The following is an 18,968-nucleotide window of genomic DNA, read 5'->3' on the forward strand; positions in this document are numbered from 1 at the left end:
AGTTTATCATCAAGACTTAGCCAAGTTATTGTTTCCTGCTAGATTCAGGAAATTGATTAAAAAAAAGCTACTAATAATTCTATAAAATGTGCAGACATAAAATATCTTGCTCTAAGTCTATATCTTTAGACCAGTGTTTTGTGAGTAGGTGGGGGACAGGGAGGTTGGGTTGAACGGAAAAAAAATAAAAGAAAGCAAAGTGCTGAATGCTGCATGAGCCAAGTAGCCAAACGTCCTTATCCAAATAGCCGGACTTCCTTATCCAAGTAGTCTAACGTGCGTCCTCATCCAAGCAGTCTAACATCCTTATCCAAGTAGCCTAACGTTCGTATCTAAGTAGCCTAATGTTCGTATCCAAGTAGCAGGTATTTGGCAACTATATATTACTATGAACAATTTAGGAGTTATGAAGTCTAAAAGTAACTGAAATCTGGTTTGAGAAACAACCTTTTCTCTCTTCTCCTCTAAATGCAGTGTGTGTGTGTGTGTGTGTGTGTGTGTGTGTGTGTGTGTGTGTGTGTGTGTGTGTGTGTGTGTGTGTGTGTGTGTGTGTGTGTGTGTGCATGCGTGCGTGTGTGAGAGACTTGGTTTCTTCACTGAACGCTTGATAGATCCAGAGCATAATTACACCTCTTGTTGGTTTAAACTAAACAAACTCTACTGGGCGGCTACGTGGCGTAGTGGGCAAGGCGCTCGCCACGAATGCGGAGACGCTGGGCTCGCCTGTTCGAGCCCAGCGCTCCACATTGCTTTCAGTTTAGCTGGTCGTTCATACTAATACACATTGGCCGTATTAGGGGGTGGGAAACTGATGGGTGGGGATCGGGCGTTGTGGACAGCGACTCCTACAGGTCGGTTGGTGTGCCTGCGCAGTAGAATCAGGAAGTGTCGGGGGCAGCGTGAGCCTCCCACGCGTTACTCCTCGCCACTGAGAGATCGAGCTGCGCAGGTGAAAAGATGCGACTGCTGTTACCTCAAGTACCGGAGGGGACTTGTGCTATGTATGACTTAGTCCACATTGCAGCCGGCTTGTGGGAGGCAAGAAACAGCGTTCGTGACAGGGGAGGGTTGAATTGGATGATACGAAATTGGGATGGGAGAAAATATAGAAAATGGGAGAAAAAGTGGATAAAAAAAAAAAAAAAACTAAACAAACTCTAACGACCGTCAGAAAAGGTGTGGGTTTGGCTCAATCATTTGACACTTCCTCTGGTCATATTATGCATTTAGGACAGTACAATTAGATATTGCTTACCTAGACTAGCATTGTTGAACATGTAAACCATGCTTATCAGTTGTTAGGCTATTGACAAGAGGCACTGTGCAGTTTTTAGATCACACAGAGAACACAGAGTTCCAGATTAGATTGTCTAAGATCGTCCAGTTCTGAGATAACTGGTATTTTTCGGTCAACAAAGAATGTTTCCAAGTACAGGATGGGATCCAAGTACAGTACATCAAAGCATCATGGTGTGGGTGGGTAGAAATATACAGGGGGAAGAAAGGGGAGACACTGTGTGTGTGTGTGTGTGTTGTGGCTAATCCACATAGACATAGCATGCATGGTGAACTACATTTCATCGTGACTTATTATAAATCTCCCTCATAGAAAATGTGTAGCATACTAAATACTAAATACCAAAATAGTATTTACGATCCAAGTATGAGACCAGAGGTTGACGCACAAAATACTGTGTGATAGGAAATTATAAAAGAAGGAAGGGTCATTGTGTCCCTGTGTAGCACATGAACGCACATTGTTTTAAAATGTATCATCAAAGCAAGACTGCAGGTATTACCCACTCAATACAATCTGTCCACTTGGTATCCTCAAACTCACAGTCCATTCTGTTTAAACCATCAGGATTCACAACACCTAGAATCCATTGCACACATAACAAACGGATGTAATGCATACAAACACCTGTACATCGCTCGTCATGACTGTATTGTGGACATTGTGTCTGATGTGGTACGGAACATATCACCATCTAGTGCAGCAATGTACAAACATGCCAGAGTGAAACCAGAGTGGTTTGGCCTTACCAATGATATTTTTGCTAACATACCAAATACACCGGACGTTGTTTTTGTTGGTCAAAGAAGTAGGCTGTACCTTTGATCTGTACATGGACCAGGCCTTCCGGGACAAGTATATCAAATACCAACCACTGCTCAGCAGGGGCGGATTTAGGATTATAGGAGATCCGGGGCTTAGCCCAGATAGGTCCCCCTTTTTTTTATTTAAATTTTTTTTTTATTGTTTATAATTTTTTATTTAAATTTTTTTTGCAGGCAAGGGGTGTTTTTTTTTTAAATTTAATTAACCTGTACGTGCAATTTCCTGCAATATAGAGCCTTCAATCTTGACCAATAAAGCTGCTCTTTTCACTATAAAACTCAGTTAACCATAACATAGTTATGGTTAGATTTATATATTGGGGGGGGGGTATATCATATTTTTCATATGATCAAAAAGTGGTGGAGCAAGATGCTCATGATCAGAGATGCTCCGAATGCTCTTATGGCCAGGCGTCTATGATTCACTGATACAAAGTAAAATAGTGCAGTGCAATAAAATAGTTAGTAAAATAGAATAAAATAATGCAATAGTGCATTGCAATAAAATAGTTATCATCGTATTTTTTCGGGAGGCCGGTAAGGAGTGCATTACAGTAGTCGAGTTGGCTTGAGATAAAAATGCATGGATCTGGTTTTCAGCGTCCTTTTGATTTATAAATGGCCGTACTTTAGCTATGTTTCTAAGGTGGAAGAATTAAGTTTTTGTCAACTTGTTGATTGTGATTTAAAGCTTAGGTCTGAGTCTACCATGACACCAAGACTTAACTCACTCAAATACAGTTAGCAGCTGGATAGACCACAGATGGAAATTAGCTTCTGCTAAATCTGGTGCAAACATATTTTCATGTAACAATGATGAATTGTCAAAAAAATAAATAAATAAAAAAAAACGTTTTTTTTTTTTTTTTAATTTTTAAACATTCGGGGCTTGAGCCCAAGTAGCCACCCCCTAGCCCCGCCCCTGCTGCTCAGTGTGATGGCTGACCTTGGGTATAGGTGTAGATATAGTGTACTTGTGTTCGGAAGTCTTGGCCATGTACACAAATGCACCATGACCGGTCTGAGAATTGCTGCAATGTCTAAAAGAAAAGCCAAACAAATTGTCAAATATTGCTCCGTCTCAGCTATTATTGGCAGCTTAGCCACGTGGAGAAGGAGGTGCTACTGTATGTGTACCCTTAAGTGTTCAGTGCTGCTTGGCCCCCCGATACATTTGATTCCCTGTTTATGTAATATAATTTGTGGAACCAAATAAAGTATTAAAATATGTGTGTGTGTGTGTGTGTGTGTGTGTGTGTGTGTGTGTGTGTGTGTGTGTGTGTGTGTGTGTGTGTGTGTGTTGTGGCTAATTCACAGACATAGCATGCATGGTGAACTACATTTCATCGTGACTTATTATAAATCTCCCTCATAGAAAATGTGTAGCATACTAAATACTATATACCAAAATAGTATTTACGATCCAAGTATGAGACCAGAGGTTGACGCACAAAATACTGTGCGATAGGAAATTATAAAAGAAGGAAGGGTCATTGCGTCCCTGTGTAGCACATTAACGCACATTGTGTGGAAACTTTCAGTTGAATGGGATCAGCCAACTCCTCGTTTATGACCCATCATTTAAACAGGTTATTACCTCTGGTATCAGAATCATCAGCAATCTGTTGCATTGGTAACTAGCAAACATTTGCTATATTGGTTGATGTACATATTTCCTCAGATAGCTTGTATATTTTTTACTTGAATATAGAACTGACACCAAAGTCTGGCACCAAGCAGAACATTGAACGCTGGTAATCTGAGGTGATGACCCTTTCTTCTTTTATAGTTTCTTTGGGTTAATGTGACATTATAGGCCTACAGCTTTAACTTCTGCTTTGTATATTGCTGGTTCCCGGCTGTATATGTACGGCTACACTTTGTTTGCTTCATATCACAGATGGGTAAATGAACATAGACTGAAATAAACTTTTGTATGTCATGTCTTACAAAATGTCTTACTCTAAACAAAAATCCGGTCCACTTATTTGTCACACTGACCCCAAAGTTGTTGAAATTGTCCAACTTCTCAAAATTTCAATGGAGAGTAAATTGAGATAGGATAGGTATTATAGCAATAGAGCTGGTTTACAGTGTGTTTTCGGAGATAGGTATTAGAAATAGAGCTGGTATACAGTGTTTTTAGGAGATAGGTATTAGTAAAAGAGCTGGATTATAGTGTTTTTTGGAGATAGGTATTAGTAATAGAGCTGGTTTACAGTGTGTTTAGGAGATATGTATTAGTGAGAGAGCTGGTTATCTCTGCCAGGTGGTATGCCTGGGAGGAGATTATGTGTTCCGTCCGTCCGTCCATCACAGAGCTTGCAACTCTCACGCATTGAGCATGGGTTCACTTGCTCTCACGACACACCTCCTATTTCTCACTTTGTTAAATACAAATAAATAATAATTTACTACGTTTTCAGGGACAATGTGGCCTAAATAAATAAAACGTAAAATATTGATTACATTTTCTCAAGATAATATTCAGTGCATTTTGCCTGCATTGACCAAGCGTGTGTGCGCCTGCGAGTGCTTACACAGGAGAGCCTGTCAACCAGTCTCCCTCACTGCACATAGACATGAGTCTGTTACAGATATTAATGAGCTGTACATAGACATGCGTCTGTTACAGATATTAACCCTTTCACTGCCACACGACAGAAGGTTAGCCCTTTGCTATCACACAACCGACGGCGATGCTCCATCATTAGCATCATTAGCTCCGCATCCGCATTTAGTTTTTCTGTTGTAAAACTAAACTAAAGTCTAAACTTCTCAATTTAAATTGAATTGAATAAATTTATACATTTATTATGTATTATAATTTTTTAAGTTTAAATATCAACATTATCTGGCCATCCTCAGTAAATACTATAAAACTCCTCTGACCTCATCATCTGGTCTTTCCAAAGACAAGAGATGGGACATGCGCACACACACACCCAAAGGGAGAATGGCTCATAGCAGACTTAATGATTTTTGAATATTTCAGATAATGAAATTAAATGTTTATATCATGAACTATCCAGTTAGTATTTTATAGTGTAACTAAGGCTGTCAAAGTTAATGCGTTATTAACACGTTAACGCACAATTTTTAACGACACAATTTTTTTTAACGCAAGATTACATTACATTTTTTTTGCTAGACCACTCAGGTGTATTATTGATACTCTCATAAATGGTAAATGGCTGCTTTTTTATATCCAAAGCGCTTTACAATTTGTTACTCACATTTTACCCATTCATCCACACATTCACACACCGACGGCGGAGGCAACCATGCAAGGTGCCAACGTGTCATGTAGTAACGAGAAGAGGGGGCGGGCCCGTTGCTATGGGGAGAATGTTATGAAATGTCAGTTCCTTCCGGGGTAAGTTAGATTAAGACACGACGTGGAATCGAGCAGACGCGCTGATCAGAGACTTTGAGATCCCTCCTCACCCTCGCTGGGTGGGGGAGGGGGAGTGTCACATCATTGCTAGCTTCGGCTAACAGGGAATGGTTGTTGGCTACGACGAGGCCTCAGAACCATTGGACTAATGAGAGAAGGACTGTTCAAGGACATTACAGAATGGGTTACATCTCGTATGGAGCTATGTTTATGAAAATAAACATCAGGAAAGAGATCACATTGCCAGTGTCGAATTCTTCTGATTACGGATTGCATTAACGGGGATGAAACAGTTGTACAGCCAGTATGAGAAGGTCGACTTCGGAGTAAGAGATAAACACAACGCAGAAACTTCACAAACACAGGTGACGAGGTGATACTGGCTGATTATGACCGAAATCTATCAGAGCTGGTTTACAGTGTTTTAGGAGATAGGTATAGTACAGAGCTGGTTTACAGTGTTTTAGGAGATAGGTATAGTATGGAGCTGGTTTACAGTGTTTTAGGAGATAGGTATAGTATGGAGTAGGGCTGGGCGATAAAACGATAACGATAACTATCGCGATAAATTATTTCCTCGAAATAAACATGAAACGTGGTCGCAAAGTTTCGATATATCGATTTTCCAAGCTTGGATATGAGCACACGCACTAACAACCAATCAGTGAAGGAGATGGCCGACAGCGAAGGAGACCCGCGTTGCACCTCTGGGTAGAGAGGTAGGACTCCAGTAGTAAACAAGGCTGGCTAGGATAATTAGCTTGCACGCCGCTATTTTATAGTTTACGTGCTGAGTGGGGGTGTGTGGCATGAATTCTGAGGCCACGGTTAAGGCCTCTGCATGCTACAGAAACTGCGAAGCAACTGCAACACAACATCGACAATGCAACAGTGTTGCAGACACTCTGCCTTTATGCTTCTGCAACATCGACGAGTAGCCTATGCAACATTGTACCCCGGATGTAGCTAGGTTCCCTAGATAGATGAAACTTCAATTCTCAACCAACCCATTGATAACAAGCAGAAAAATAAGCATAATTTTTACTTCCGGGCGGGGGGTTTCAAAATAAAAGAGCGACGTCTAAAAGCACCGTAAATACGTTTATTTTGTACAATATCTAACGTTAACACGAACCTAAACTAATGTAAAGTTAGTTTAGGTTCGTGTTAACGTTAGATAATGTACAAAATAAACGTATTTACGGTGCTTTTAGACGTCGCTCTTTTATTTTGAAATCCCCCGACCGGAAGTATTTGTGATGTATTCTGCTTGTGTAACTTCTGCGTTTGTTGATGTCTGTAGAATAGATCATTGGTGAACAACTAACTTTAGGTTAGTTTTAACGTTAGCTAGCAGCAGGGATGGTCGCCTTTGTGCAAATGCAGGCAGCTACAGGCACTCGAGGTCGAGGAAGAGCTGCTGAATTTAATCGGCAGGAGAGAGAGCTCGTCAAAGCCGGATATATCCCTGTGGCTGTGGTTGTAGGCACGAAAATGCAGCCCGAACAACCTGTTATATTAAATTAATTGATTGCTGTTTAACTTGTCCCTGTGTCCAGTCCTTTTGATTAGCCCCACCGTTCATTGTAAACAATGATGCATGTAATTATATTAACGTTACTGTGTTGTTGTAGTAGCTATGTTAATAAATTCTGAATAGCATCAACGCTAGCTGGCTGGCTACAACAATGGAGGATGGTATTCTAATATTATTCTATGACAGCCCCGCCCCCATTTGCTAACCAACCAATCACTGCTACGCAACATCAACGCAAGGTTGTTCAGATTAGATTTTGGGGAGAGGTACGCAACATCCTCACAACACAGTCTACAAGACCCTCTACAACATGTTGCGTTGAAGTCGTGCTGATGTTGTGTTGCAGTTGCGTTGCAGTCTCTGTAGCATGCAGAGGCCTTTAGAGTAGTGTGGGGTATGCGGTGGACGTCGTTGCAATGTATTGGGGCTGAACGGAGTATTTTAGGGTGATATTTAGTACATTGGAAACAAGGCTGGCTAGGATAATTAGCTTGCACGTAGGGCTGGGCGATATGGCCTCTAAATGATATCACGAATTTTTTTGGCTATGTCACGATACACGATGTACATCACGATATTTTGACATTTCCTCTAAAGCCCTTAAAAATGCCCTTTGAAGCCTACAGTCATGCCAACATGACGATTAAAATAGTCCCTGCAACATATGTCTGCATTAAACCATGAAGATGCTTTCAAAAATAATTTAATTAAACACTTCTAAAAATCTAAAGGAGTAGTCTACTGACACACTAATACAGAAAAATGTTTATTAACATCCAAGACAATTTATATAAATACTCTTGGGTGCCTAAGACTTTTGCACGGTACTGTTTTCTATCCACTTTAGCCAAAAATACACACACACTACTGTGAGAAAATAATAATCTTGTAACCAAGGAATGGTCTGCCTATACTTTTAATATATAGTAATATAAAATCACGGGAGACTTGATAGCTTAGACGTATGATTTTTATTATCAGCAATGTTTTGATCCACTTTTTCTCCAATTTTTCTATTTTTTCTCCCATCCCAATTTCGTATCATCCAATTCGACCCTCCCCTATCACGAACGCTGTTTCTTGCCTCCCACAAGCCGGCTGCAATGTGGACTAAGTCATACATAGCACAAGTCCCCTCCGGTACTTGAGGTAACAGCAGTCGCATCTTTTCACCTGCACAGCGCGATCTCTCAGTGGCGGGGAGTAACGCGTGGGAGGCTCACGCTGCCCCCGACACTTCCTGATTCTACTGCGCAGGCGCACCAACCGACCTGTAGGAGTCGCTGTCCACAACGCCCGATCCCCACCCATCAGTTTCCCACCCCCTAATACGGCCAATGTGTATTAGTATGAACGACCAGCTAAACTGAAAGCAATGTGGAGCGCTGGGCTCGAACAGGCGAGCCCAGCGTCTCCGCATTCGTGGCGAGCGCCTTGCCCACTACGCCACGTAGCCGCCACTATTATTATCAGCAATGTTATAACATCCTACTGGTAAACAAAACACTGTAAACGTGTGTGTGCATCATCATATATATATATATTTACTTTTTAATTGCATGAAACATTATTCTCTTATGCCGCTTTTCCACGGTCTGCATGGTGCCCTACTACCTACTCGACTCGGTAGTACCCCCCCATAGATTAGATAGATATAAAGACGGTACCCCCCCCCCCCATCAGTGTAGCTGGGGCGCCGTGACGTCATTGTCAATGCGACACACGGATTTCGACGCTAGCTAGTAGCTAACAACGCGAGGCTACTACCAGTTCATCCACCTCGGCGCCTCCATATTCCATTGACGTTTCAGAATAAAACACGTATGGCTAACGTTTAAACTTGTGAAGCTCTGTCCACTTCTCTCACGCTGTCGTATCCCCATTCCCTGTTTCCTCGAGTAGAGTCCTCCAAACAAACCTGTAGCACCGCCTCTCTGGGTGTGTGTGTGTGTATGTATGGGCGTGTACATGACGTAGGTTGGGGCGAGTCTGTGTGTATTTTCTTTTCTTTGAGAGGGAGATGAGAGAGTAGAGCGCTGCGCCAAAGTAAGTCATCTCAACCGCGGCGGCTTATAAACTGATGTGAGGGATTGTGAGGAACATCACGATGTCCACGATACGTTTAAAAAGTGTATAGTTTATGAACTGTACCCGATATTTATATAATATCGTCATATCGCCCAGCCCTACTACTTGCACGCCGCTATTTTATAGTTTACGTGCCGAGTGGATGTGTGGCGTGAATTCTGAGGCCATGGTTAGAGTAGTGTGGGGTATGCGGTGGACGTCGTTGCAATGTATTGGGGCTGAACGGAGTATTTTAGGGTGATATTTAGTACATTGTCATGGGATACACCGCTTGCTCTGGCTAACTGCTAACGTGCACGGACTGATGACGACATCAACTCGAGACATTCGCAGCAGCAAAACAAGTCTATTAATAGCCCGTCCATCGGCGCCGGGCATAAGAAGTTAATTAAACTTGACAGAAATTATATCGACGATAATTATCGATATAGTTATATGAAAATAATTTTATAATTTTATTGCGATAACGTTTTTGGCCATATCGCCCAGCCCTAGTATGGAGCTGGTCTCACCGGTGCAGCTGCTGGAGGGGGTGGGGCTGTCGGTACTGTGGCTCCTCCCCTTCTCCTTTGACTCCTCCCCACACCGGGCAGCAGCAGCAGCAGCCTCTTCCTCTTCCTCTTTGCAGTCCTGGGAGTCCATGTCCCAGGAGGCTGGCCCCTCTCCCCGAGGAGATGCCTCCTCTTCTTCTTCTCCCTCCGCCTCGCCTTCCCTCTCCCCCTTCAACAAGGGAGGAGGCTCCTGCCGCCGCCGCCGCCGCCGCCCCCCCTCACCGTCCGACCCTCCCGTGGGGGACATGCTCCCATTTCGTCGGAGAACTCTCTCCATCACGCGTCGCTGTCTCTGCCGTTCCTGCCGGGTGTCCTCGTTCTGGGACGGCAATAAGACGGTGGGCCCGGTGGCCTCCATGCCGCTGTGTCGCTCACTTCTCCAGCCCCGCTCCTCAGTGCCCGCTGTCATGGCAACCACATCGCCGCCCTACGGGGAGAAAGCAAAGAAAGGAGTGGGTCATCACTACAGTTCAATAGTTATTTCATAGCTTTTGCCTTGTTTAAAACTGAAACAGCCATTTAAATAAAAAGGTTTTAAATGGCTTGCATTATCTCTCATTAAAATTTGAATTTCATGCTGTTTAAGCACCAGTCATTTGTCTTTACAGAGTAATGTTGGCGAGCTTTCTGTTGCAGAATCTGAGTACCGTAGTTACAGCTAGGGATGCACGATAATTATCGGGCCGATATCAGCAATTATGACGTCATCCCGATAAACTCGATAACGTTATTGATAGCTCCGATAACAGAATATATTTTTTGGTAAAAAAAAATGCCGTATGGGTGAATTGGTATGAAGGGCGTTTGTTTTTACTGTGGGCTCCTCCCGTTTTGCCAGTACTGTGGTACGATGATAGCGTGTGGTATAGGTAGAGGGCGTTTTAGTTTACACAAATCCAGCGCTCCCTTTCTTGGCTGTGACGTAGCCACTAACTTTCAGCCGCAGGACGCCGGGTGACTGTAAACAACAAAGATGGCGTCTGTAGTGTGGGACTTTTTCAAAGTTTCAGAGGAAAATAGTTCGCTTGGCATTTGTAACAAATGTAACGCAGAAGTTCCACGAGGAGGGAAAAGGGCAACAGCGTACAATACATCTAACCTAATAAGCCACCTGCAACATCACCACCGCTACGACGGTGTGTTAAAAGCATACGACGACGCGCGAGCAGCTAAAGCTGCTGCGAATCCCAAGCCAGCTGCAAAGGAACCCGCAGCGCTTGTACCTATCGACGAGGCGTTTGCTAAATCAAAGAAGTTTGACAGAAATGACCCAAGGGCTCAAGCGATCTCTAATTTGATCACCGAAATGATGGCACTTGACGACCAGCCCTTTTCCCTCGTTGAAGACAAGGGATTCTGTCGGCTACTTCATCATTTAGAGCCCAGGTACATAATTCCAAGCCGCCGTAATTTTGCAGAGGAGCGTTTACAAGCCAAGTATGATGAGATCGCCTTACTCCTCCATACTCTGATAGACAACAATGCACGTCACGTAAGTTTCACCACCGACATATGGACCTGTGATGTTAACCCTGTCAGCATGCTAGGTCTGACGGCGCAGTGGCTGGACAAAGATTTTAAACTGTACAGAGCGGTGTTGCATTCTCAGGAACTACCAGGTTCACACACTGCCGATATGATCCGTTTGGCTTTTGTAGCTATGCTTCATAAATGGAACATAACAAAAGAGATGGTCCATGTTGTCCTAAGAGACAACGCAAGTAACATGTCAAAGGCTATGGGGGATTACAATGTTGATAGCCTGGGCTGCATGGCCCACACCTTACAGCTGGCTGTGAACGAGGCTGTGCTGAGCCAAAGAGCTGTGATTGACTGTGTTGCCATCGGTCGGAAGATTGTTGGACACTTTAAGCACTCTCAAGTAGCGACCACCCGCCTGGAGGGGTTAATGGTGGCCCTGCAAATAACAAAATCACGACTCCAACAAGACGTGGCCACACGTTGGAACAGTACATTCTACATGCTCCAGAGTCTGGTGAAGCAGAAGCAAGCTATTGCAGCTTATGCTGTAGAATACAAGTTGCCAGCAACACTCAACGTCGACCAATGGACTCTGGTTCAAAACATCTTGACCATCCTCGATCCGTGTGAACAGCTGACTAGAAATATTAGCAAAGCTACAGCCACTACTGCAGACGTGATCCCCTCCATCCAAGCCCTAACACGCCTGCTAAAACAAACCGTCCCAACAGACCACGGAGTGAAAACGATGAAGGAGACCCTGTTAAAAGCAGTCCAAAGGCGTTTTGGTGACATCGAGGAAAAGCCCATATATTATATCTCCACGTTGGACCCGAGGTACAAGGACCGCTACTTCAGCCTTGCATCAAAACGTCAAGCTACAGAAATGCTGAGGGAACAGCTGCACAAAATAGAGACAGACACCCCCGGCCCCCAGTCAGATGAGCCACTGGCAAAGAGGACCAGGGAAGACGAGAACAACAACAACTCGCTCTTGGGAATGTTTGAGGCAATCATGGAAGAAAACACAGATGCTGCAACTGAACAGAACGACAGCAGAGTGGATGCGGACGTAAGTATATATTTTATTTTAATGTTTTATGAACACTGTATAACTTGTGTTATGGAACCGGTAGAACGTCATCGTAATTATCCCGTTCTTCTGTGCTTTTGTTTTTACTGTTAGCTCCGGTCCTATCTGTTGGAGCACACGCTTCCCATGAGCCGTTGCCCGCTGGAATACTGGCGTAGCAACCAGTCCCGTCACGAGTGCCTGGCCCAACTTGCTCGTAAATTTCTGTCAGTGCCTTGCACTAGCGTCGACTCTGAGCGTTTGTTTTCTGCTGCTGGACACGTGATGACCGAGCAAAGGAACCGACTCGCATGCGAGAAGGCAGAGATGCTAATCTTCATTAAAAAAAATCTCCCACTGATCCGACCAGAATTAAAAAAACAGTAGAAGAGTTACCAAAAAAAATAACAATACAGGGTCAAACATGAATCTATCTGTCTCGCTCTCTCTCCTCCTCTCTCTCTCTCTTTGAGAAAAAAAAAGAAAACTTGAAAGTTTGAAACCTCAATGCTTTAGTAGTTTAGTGGGGGAAAAAAGGGTTCACTCACTGTCATTTATATTGATTAAATTATAAGTAATATTAAGAATAGAATAGAATAGAATAGATCTTTATTTGTCATTGTTGGTACAACGAAAATTTGTTAGGAACATCACCACTGGCATACAAACATAAGATATAGCATGTGCAAAATAATAATGTCAATAATAATAGTAATATAGTAATAAAGTATCAATGTCCCAATGTCCTCAATATAACATACCATCATTGTCCCAAGTGCATTTAGTGCTAGTGCAAAATAAATTAATAAATATAAATATTTCAGTCCAGTGAGTTGATGGAAGGGGGGGGGGGGGGGGGGGGGGGGCGTTGACTTGCAAAGGGTGAAATATTGTATAGTGCAGCAATGCAAGTCCGGTTCATAGTTATTGTTGTAATGTGGGAGTGGGAGTTATGTCACCGGGGGTGGGATGCGGGGGGGGGAGCAAGTTGATGTTCGTCGTTGAGCATCCTGACAGCCCGTGGGTAGAGGCTGTTGGTCAGTCTGCTGGTTCCGGACTGGATGGATCTGTACCTTCGACCAGAGGGCAGCAGTTGAAAGAGATGGTTTGCTGGGTGGTACTGGTGTTTAGCCCATTTAAGCTTCCTAAGATAGATAGAAATCCTTTGTTCTGTAAAATGACTGTTACTGTGTGGAACTTGTTTCAGTAGCTTATTTGTTTTTGATACTGTGAGGAATGCACTTTTTCAGTTTGTTTGTATACTTTACATAGAGACATATCTGACTGCCAGTATTTAATTTGAATCCCAGGCTTATGCAAAGATTTGCAACAGTTCTAGAGGCCTTTATTTTATTTTTACATCACTGAGTGATGAACCTCACTATGGCAATTGGCAAATGTTTACATTTTGCAGTGTTATGTTTATAAGTTATTGACGGATTGTGAATTTTCTGATTCAAATTATATTTATTTTGAAAAATAAATATGGTCACTTGATGACCGAGCAAAGGAACCGACTCGCATGCGAGAAGGCAGAGATGCTAATCTTCATTAAAATAAATCTCCCACTGATCCGACCAGAATAAAAAAAACGATAGAAGAGTTACCAAAAAAATAACAATACAGGGTCAAACATGAATCTCTGTCTCGCTCTCTCTCCCCCTCTCTCTCTCTTTCCCCCCCCCCCCTCTCTCTCTCTCTCTCTCTCTCTCTCTCTCTCTTTGAGAAAAAAAATTAAAACAATTGAAAGTTTGAAACCTCAATGCTTTAGTTGTTTAGTGGAAAAAAAAGGGTTCACTGAGTCATTTATATTGATTATTATTTATAAGTAATATTAACCCTTTGTTCTGTAAAATGACTGTTACTGTGTGGAACTTGTTTCAGTAGCTTATTTGTTTTTGATACTGTGAGGAATGCACTTTTTTCAGTTTGTTTGTATACTTTACATAGAGACATATCTGACTGCCAGTATTTCATTTGAATCCCAGGCTTATGCAAAGATTTGCATAAGTTCTAGAGGCCTTTATTTTATTTTTACATCACTGAGTGATGAACCTCACTATGGCAATTGGCAAATGTTTACATTTTGCAGTGTTATGTTTACAAGTTATTGACGGATTGTGAATTTTCTGATTCAAATTATATTTATTTTGAAAAATAAATATAATCACTTTATCAGTCAACTGTTGTCTTGGCTTTGTTTTGTTCATAGTAGTAACGCTCATGTCATGATAAATCTGGTTAGGTCAAAACTACGGGAATATACATTTAAAAAAAATATGTATAATACAATAAATATCGGTTATCGGTATCGGTTATCGGCTTGAGGAGCATAAAGTTATCGGTATCGGTGTCAAAAAATCATTATCGTGCATCCCTAGTTACAGCTGACCTACAGTACATCCATTTTTACCCTATGAAATTTATTCTCCGTCGAAAAAGTAGCTGAAAGCTAGCTGTCAGCTCTCCTGCTGCTAAGAATTCACTATTCACTCCAAATTATTCTGAACCCTCAAAAACCAACCAGAAAGCTCCCCAAAGACACCTCATCCAGTCAACAGCTTTGACGTAATCCAGTAACCAACCACATCCTTCTCTGACAAAGTGAGAGATCCCAACATTTCCATCTAGACTTGTACGTTACTTTGTTAAACTGAAACATTTAGAACCATGAAAGGCCCGAGTCGTGTAACAGGTCCAGCCCGTCTGGAAACACTTGAAATAACAGGGGGATTTTGACCCGGTCTCATTCAAAAGTGACCATAGACAGCTGTGCAAGCGAGCTTAGCCCAGTCACTGCTTCTGACAGGGGACAGAGTCCAGAGAGAGAGACACCTCCCCCCCACAAATACCTTCTACATACATATGGCTCAAGTTAAAGGTGTAGGGGATGTGCGTCTGTTTGTCCGCGGTCAACTAGCTACAGATGAGAGCCAGCTGTTGGCCACTAAATCACTGCAGCCTAATTGATCGACTGTTAACTAGGCTAATCGCTAACAGAGACAGAAGAGAGTTCTTACTAAGCCATTCCGTTTGCACTGAGCTGCTTGAGGTGAGAACACAGACTAAGCAGAATCAGGAGAAAAGTTTGGAAGGTTTGTCCAACGTCAGGAGAAGTGTGTAAAAAGAAAGCACACAGTGTCCACACACACTAGAGATGGGCATAGTCATTATTCAAAATTATGTAGGTATTCGCCTACAGCTGATGGTTTTGTTTGTCTCAACTGTGCTGATTCAACCTACTGATAAGGGTTGAGGTTCCTTATTTATTTGACTATACACAATTATGATAATTTCTTTAGTGAACGCGAGGATCACAGAAGCCCATCAGGCTACACTATGAGTGCGCTGCACACTTCGATTAACTGATCAATATTGAACGTAACTAATGGTACGTTAAAAATACGTTAAAAATACAGCACAAAGCTAAATGTAGAGGTGGCACGAATGCATAAAGTAAATTGAAAGACACAAACGGGGGCGAACAGACAGAGCTTCGCACTAGGCGAAGAGGATGGTGCTTGCTAGATTTGAAAATATTTCAACTTTCAACTAGAAATGGTGTTTTTGTAAATGTCAACAATGCCACTGTTGAGACCAGGGTGTGATTTTATTAATTCCTCTTTATATATATATACAATTATATAGTTATATGCATATTCACATATCATACAATACAACATACGGTTATTTTAGTTTGTTAGTCGTTTGTTTCCATTTTTCTAAATCTAGGGATTTGCCCTCAAGCACTTAAGATATTAAATGAAAATATTCTCAACAGCCTGTTTTACTTTCAAATGGATATATAATGAAATATAATGCAATGGTTTGCTGCTGCCTTTTCTTCATAGTGTGACAAAAAGCAGGACAGCATGCCAATTTGGTAAGACAGTAAAGTAATAGGCTACTAAATACAATATGTCAGAATAAAGGTTTTACATAAAGCATTTGATCTAAATATAAGCATACATTTTTAATAAGAATAGGCCAAATAGCTAAGAAGCAGAAACACCAAGAACAGAAGAGAAATTGTAGGCTGATAGAAATGATGTCTTCATAGTTGTTACTGGGTACTACTTACTGCTCCAAAAACACTAAATGTGGTCCAAGGTCCATTTGCATGTTCTTGGTATCTAGTAGGGATGCTATGAGAAAAATCTATCTTAAATTATTAATATTTTTTACATATTTGTTTCACATGTATGTGTAAGGTTATAACTGTTTGTTGGTTTCCTTAAACATATACGAGAATGAACAAAATTAAGTAAAAGAATTATAATAAAAAAAAAATTCAAAAATATTATTATTATATATATATATTTTATTATTGTTTCCCTTTTCGAGTAATACACGATCACTCAAGTATAGCATGCGATCAATCGATCTGGATTTTTCTTTAAAATGCCCATCGTATCTAGGGACATCTATGGATATCATGGAATGTATTCCCAGTGTCAGAAATATTGTGTCTGTTACTAGGCTTGAGTAAATTGTGATGAAACAAAGGAGAATATAACTGATTTTTCTTTGCATATTTGACAGTGAATAACACCATGCTAAAAATGACCAGACATGAAAAACTGCCACTGAGCTCGTTCAGCACCTTCTTGCAAAACTTCAAATCTAAGCAAATGAATAAAGGGAAGATGATTAAACAGAATGTTTTGTAGATACAGTACTGAATTCTGCCATCCGGACACATGCAATTTGAAATATTATTATAGAATATAGAATACCAGGCCTGTATAAATTACCTTATTATAGCAAACTCGCACATCTATGGATCGGGCCAAATCAACTCTTTCAAATGACAGTTCAATTTGTAAAGGATAGGCAAAAATAAGCATGTGCTTCAGCCTATTCCTTTTTTCGGTCATTGAGTTTGGATTTTGTGTGTGAGCTTACTTTGAATATGTACATTTGTGATTTTTTCTTTTTTTCTTTTCTTTTTGAAAGTCCACACGTGTTTTTGATTTATCTGTAAACAAAGACCGAAAATAAAACTATTCATCATCATCATCGCCATCATCATTTGGATTTAGTATCTCCAGGCGTGCACCAAGAAATGTGAATGATATATATATTTTTTGATCCACTTTTTTTCCTCCTAATTTTCTATTTTTCTCCCATCCCAATTCCGTGATTCCAATTCTTCCCTCCCCTGTCTTGAACGTTGCTAGACTATGCCTGCCACTGGTCGGCTGTAGTGAGGATAGAAGCCTTGCATCACGTGTCCCCTCCGGTACACGAGGAGGCAGCCTGTCGCATCTTTTCACCAGACAGCTCGAACTCTCAGTGGTAAGGAGTAACTCGTGGGAGGCTCACGCTGCCCCGATACTTCCTGTTTCTGCTGTACAGGCGTCACCCAACCGACCTGTAGGAGTCGCTGTCCACAACGTCCAATCCCCACCAACCAGCTTTCCCACCCTCTAACACTGCAAATTGTGTTAGTATGACGGCCGGCCAAGCCGGTAGCAACGCCGAGAGCTGGGCTCGATACCAGCATCTCCTGCGTTAGTGGCGAGCGCCTTGCCCACTCCGCCACTCAGCCGCCCCTGTGAATGATATCTACTGTAAATACAGTCCGTTTATTCTTTTTGAGACAGGTCCGCCATTTTGGATCGGATTGCGACGCAGATTGTTGCAAAATGTTCACAGAAGGTAGACACACTAACTGTGATCCAATCTATGCCAATAACGTTCAGTTTTTTTTTTTTAAACTTTGGCCATTTCCCTGGCTCTTTTATACGTTTATCGCATTTATACTTGGTCAAGTTCGACCGACAGAAGCAGGCTGAAAGGGTTCAGATGGGGGGGAAGACACTCTGGGAAAGGCACGGCTGCAGTCCGGGATTCGAACTCGCTCAGCCCCAGATCCGTGACGAGCACGGTTGTCCACGGCGCTGAAATAGCACTCGCGGTACGTGGTGAGCTACTGGAGCTCCCCTATATAATAACGTTCAGTTTTGTGATGATAATCCAGAAAGAAAAAAAATTCTTGAGTTTTTCTAAATTTCAACGCTCATTGAGAGCTCTGGATGTCCTCTCCTCATATGACTACAAAACGTTTAGCGACACGAATAAAAAATTGTGGATATTCGCATTCCATAAACTAAAATCTCACTAATAACACTTTACCCTATTGGTAAACAAACGTATTGTTGAAAATATACACTATGACTGCTGTTTTGACAGGATTATGGTCTTTACTCTTGGCTACATTCGGGGAAAAAAACACAACATTATGTCATACAGTCTAGAGAGATTGATTTATGACGTGATGTCATCTGCGGTCCACCGGCGGACCGCTCGGTTTTACTCTTGACACATTTAGGATATAATAAATCCCTGGAACATAATCGCTACTTGCGAATCCCCGACTGTATATGTAATGCTACGCTAACTCCATATCACATACTGTAGTACTTAGCGTTGCCTAGCTTTACAAACAGTATACAGCCGGGAACCAGGAAAATCGCTACCACTAGATGTTTGCCAATTCATACCTTTGAGCCTGTATAATACACATCTATCTAGCACTGGAGCTTTAAATCCACTTCAAACCGTCAGTGATTGAAACTCACCAGTCTTCCTTGCCAAGACATTGGCTTAGTAATAGTAATCAATATAAATCCACATGTTCTGTAATTCTTGCTGGTGGAAACAGGCTAACTATAACTTATTTTCAAGTTGTAAGCAACTTCAGCCAGTTAGTGTGCT

The 18,968-nt window shown here is 41.9% G+C and overlaps 1 protein-coding gene across 1 annotated transcript in view; it reads right to left on the bottom strand.

Moving 5' to 3' along the window:
• LOC311230439 (peroxisome proliferator-activated receptor delta-like) overlaps positions 1–18,968 on the bottom strand; it is a 159,084-nt gene that overhangs the window by 47,646 nt on the left and 92,470 nt on the right. The window contains exon 2 of the mRNA XM_084316710.1: positions 9,656–10,121. Within this exon, the coding sequence (XP_084172836.1) occupies positions 9,656–10,103 (448 nt within the window). The 5' untranslated portion in view covers positions 10,104–10,121. The remainder of the gene's footprint in view (positions 1–9,655; positions 10,122–18,968) is intronic.

The sequence above is a fragment of the Notolepis coatsorum genome (genome assembly GCF_963971535.1).
Source record: "Notolepis coatsorum genome assembly, chromosome: 6".
Lineage (NCBI taxonomy): Eukaryota > Metazoa > Chordata > Actinopteri > Aulopiformes > Paralepididae > Notolepis > Notolepis coatsorum.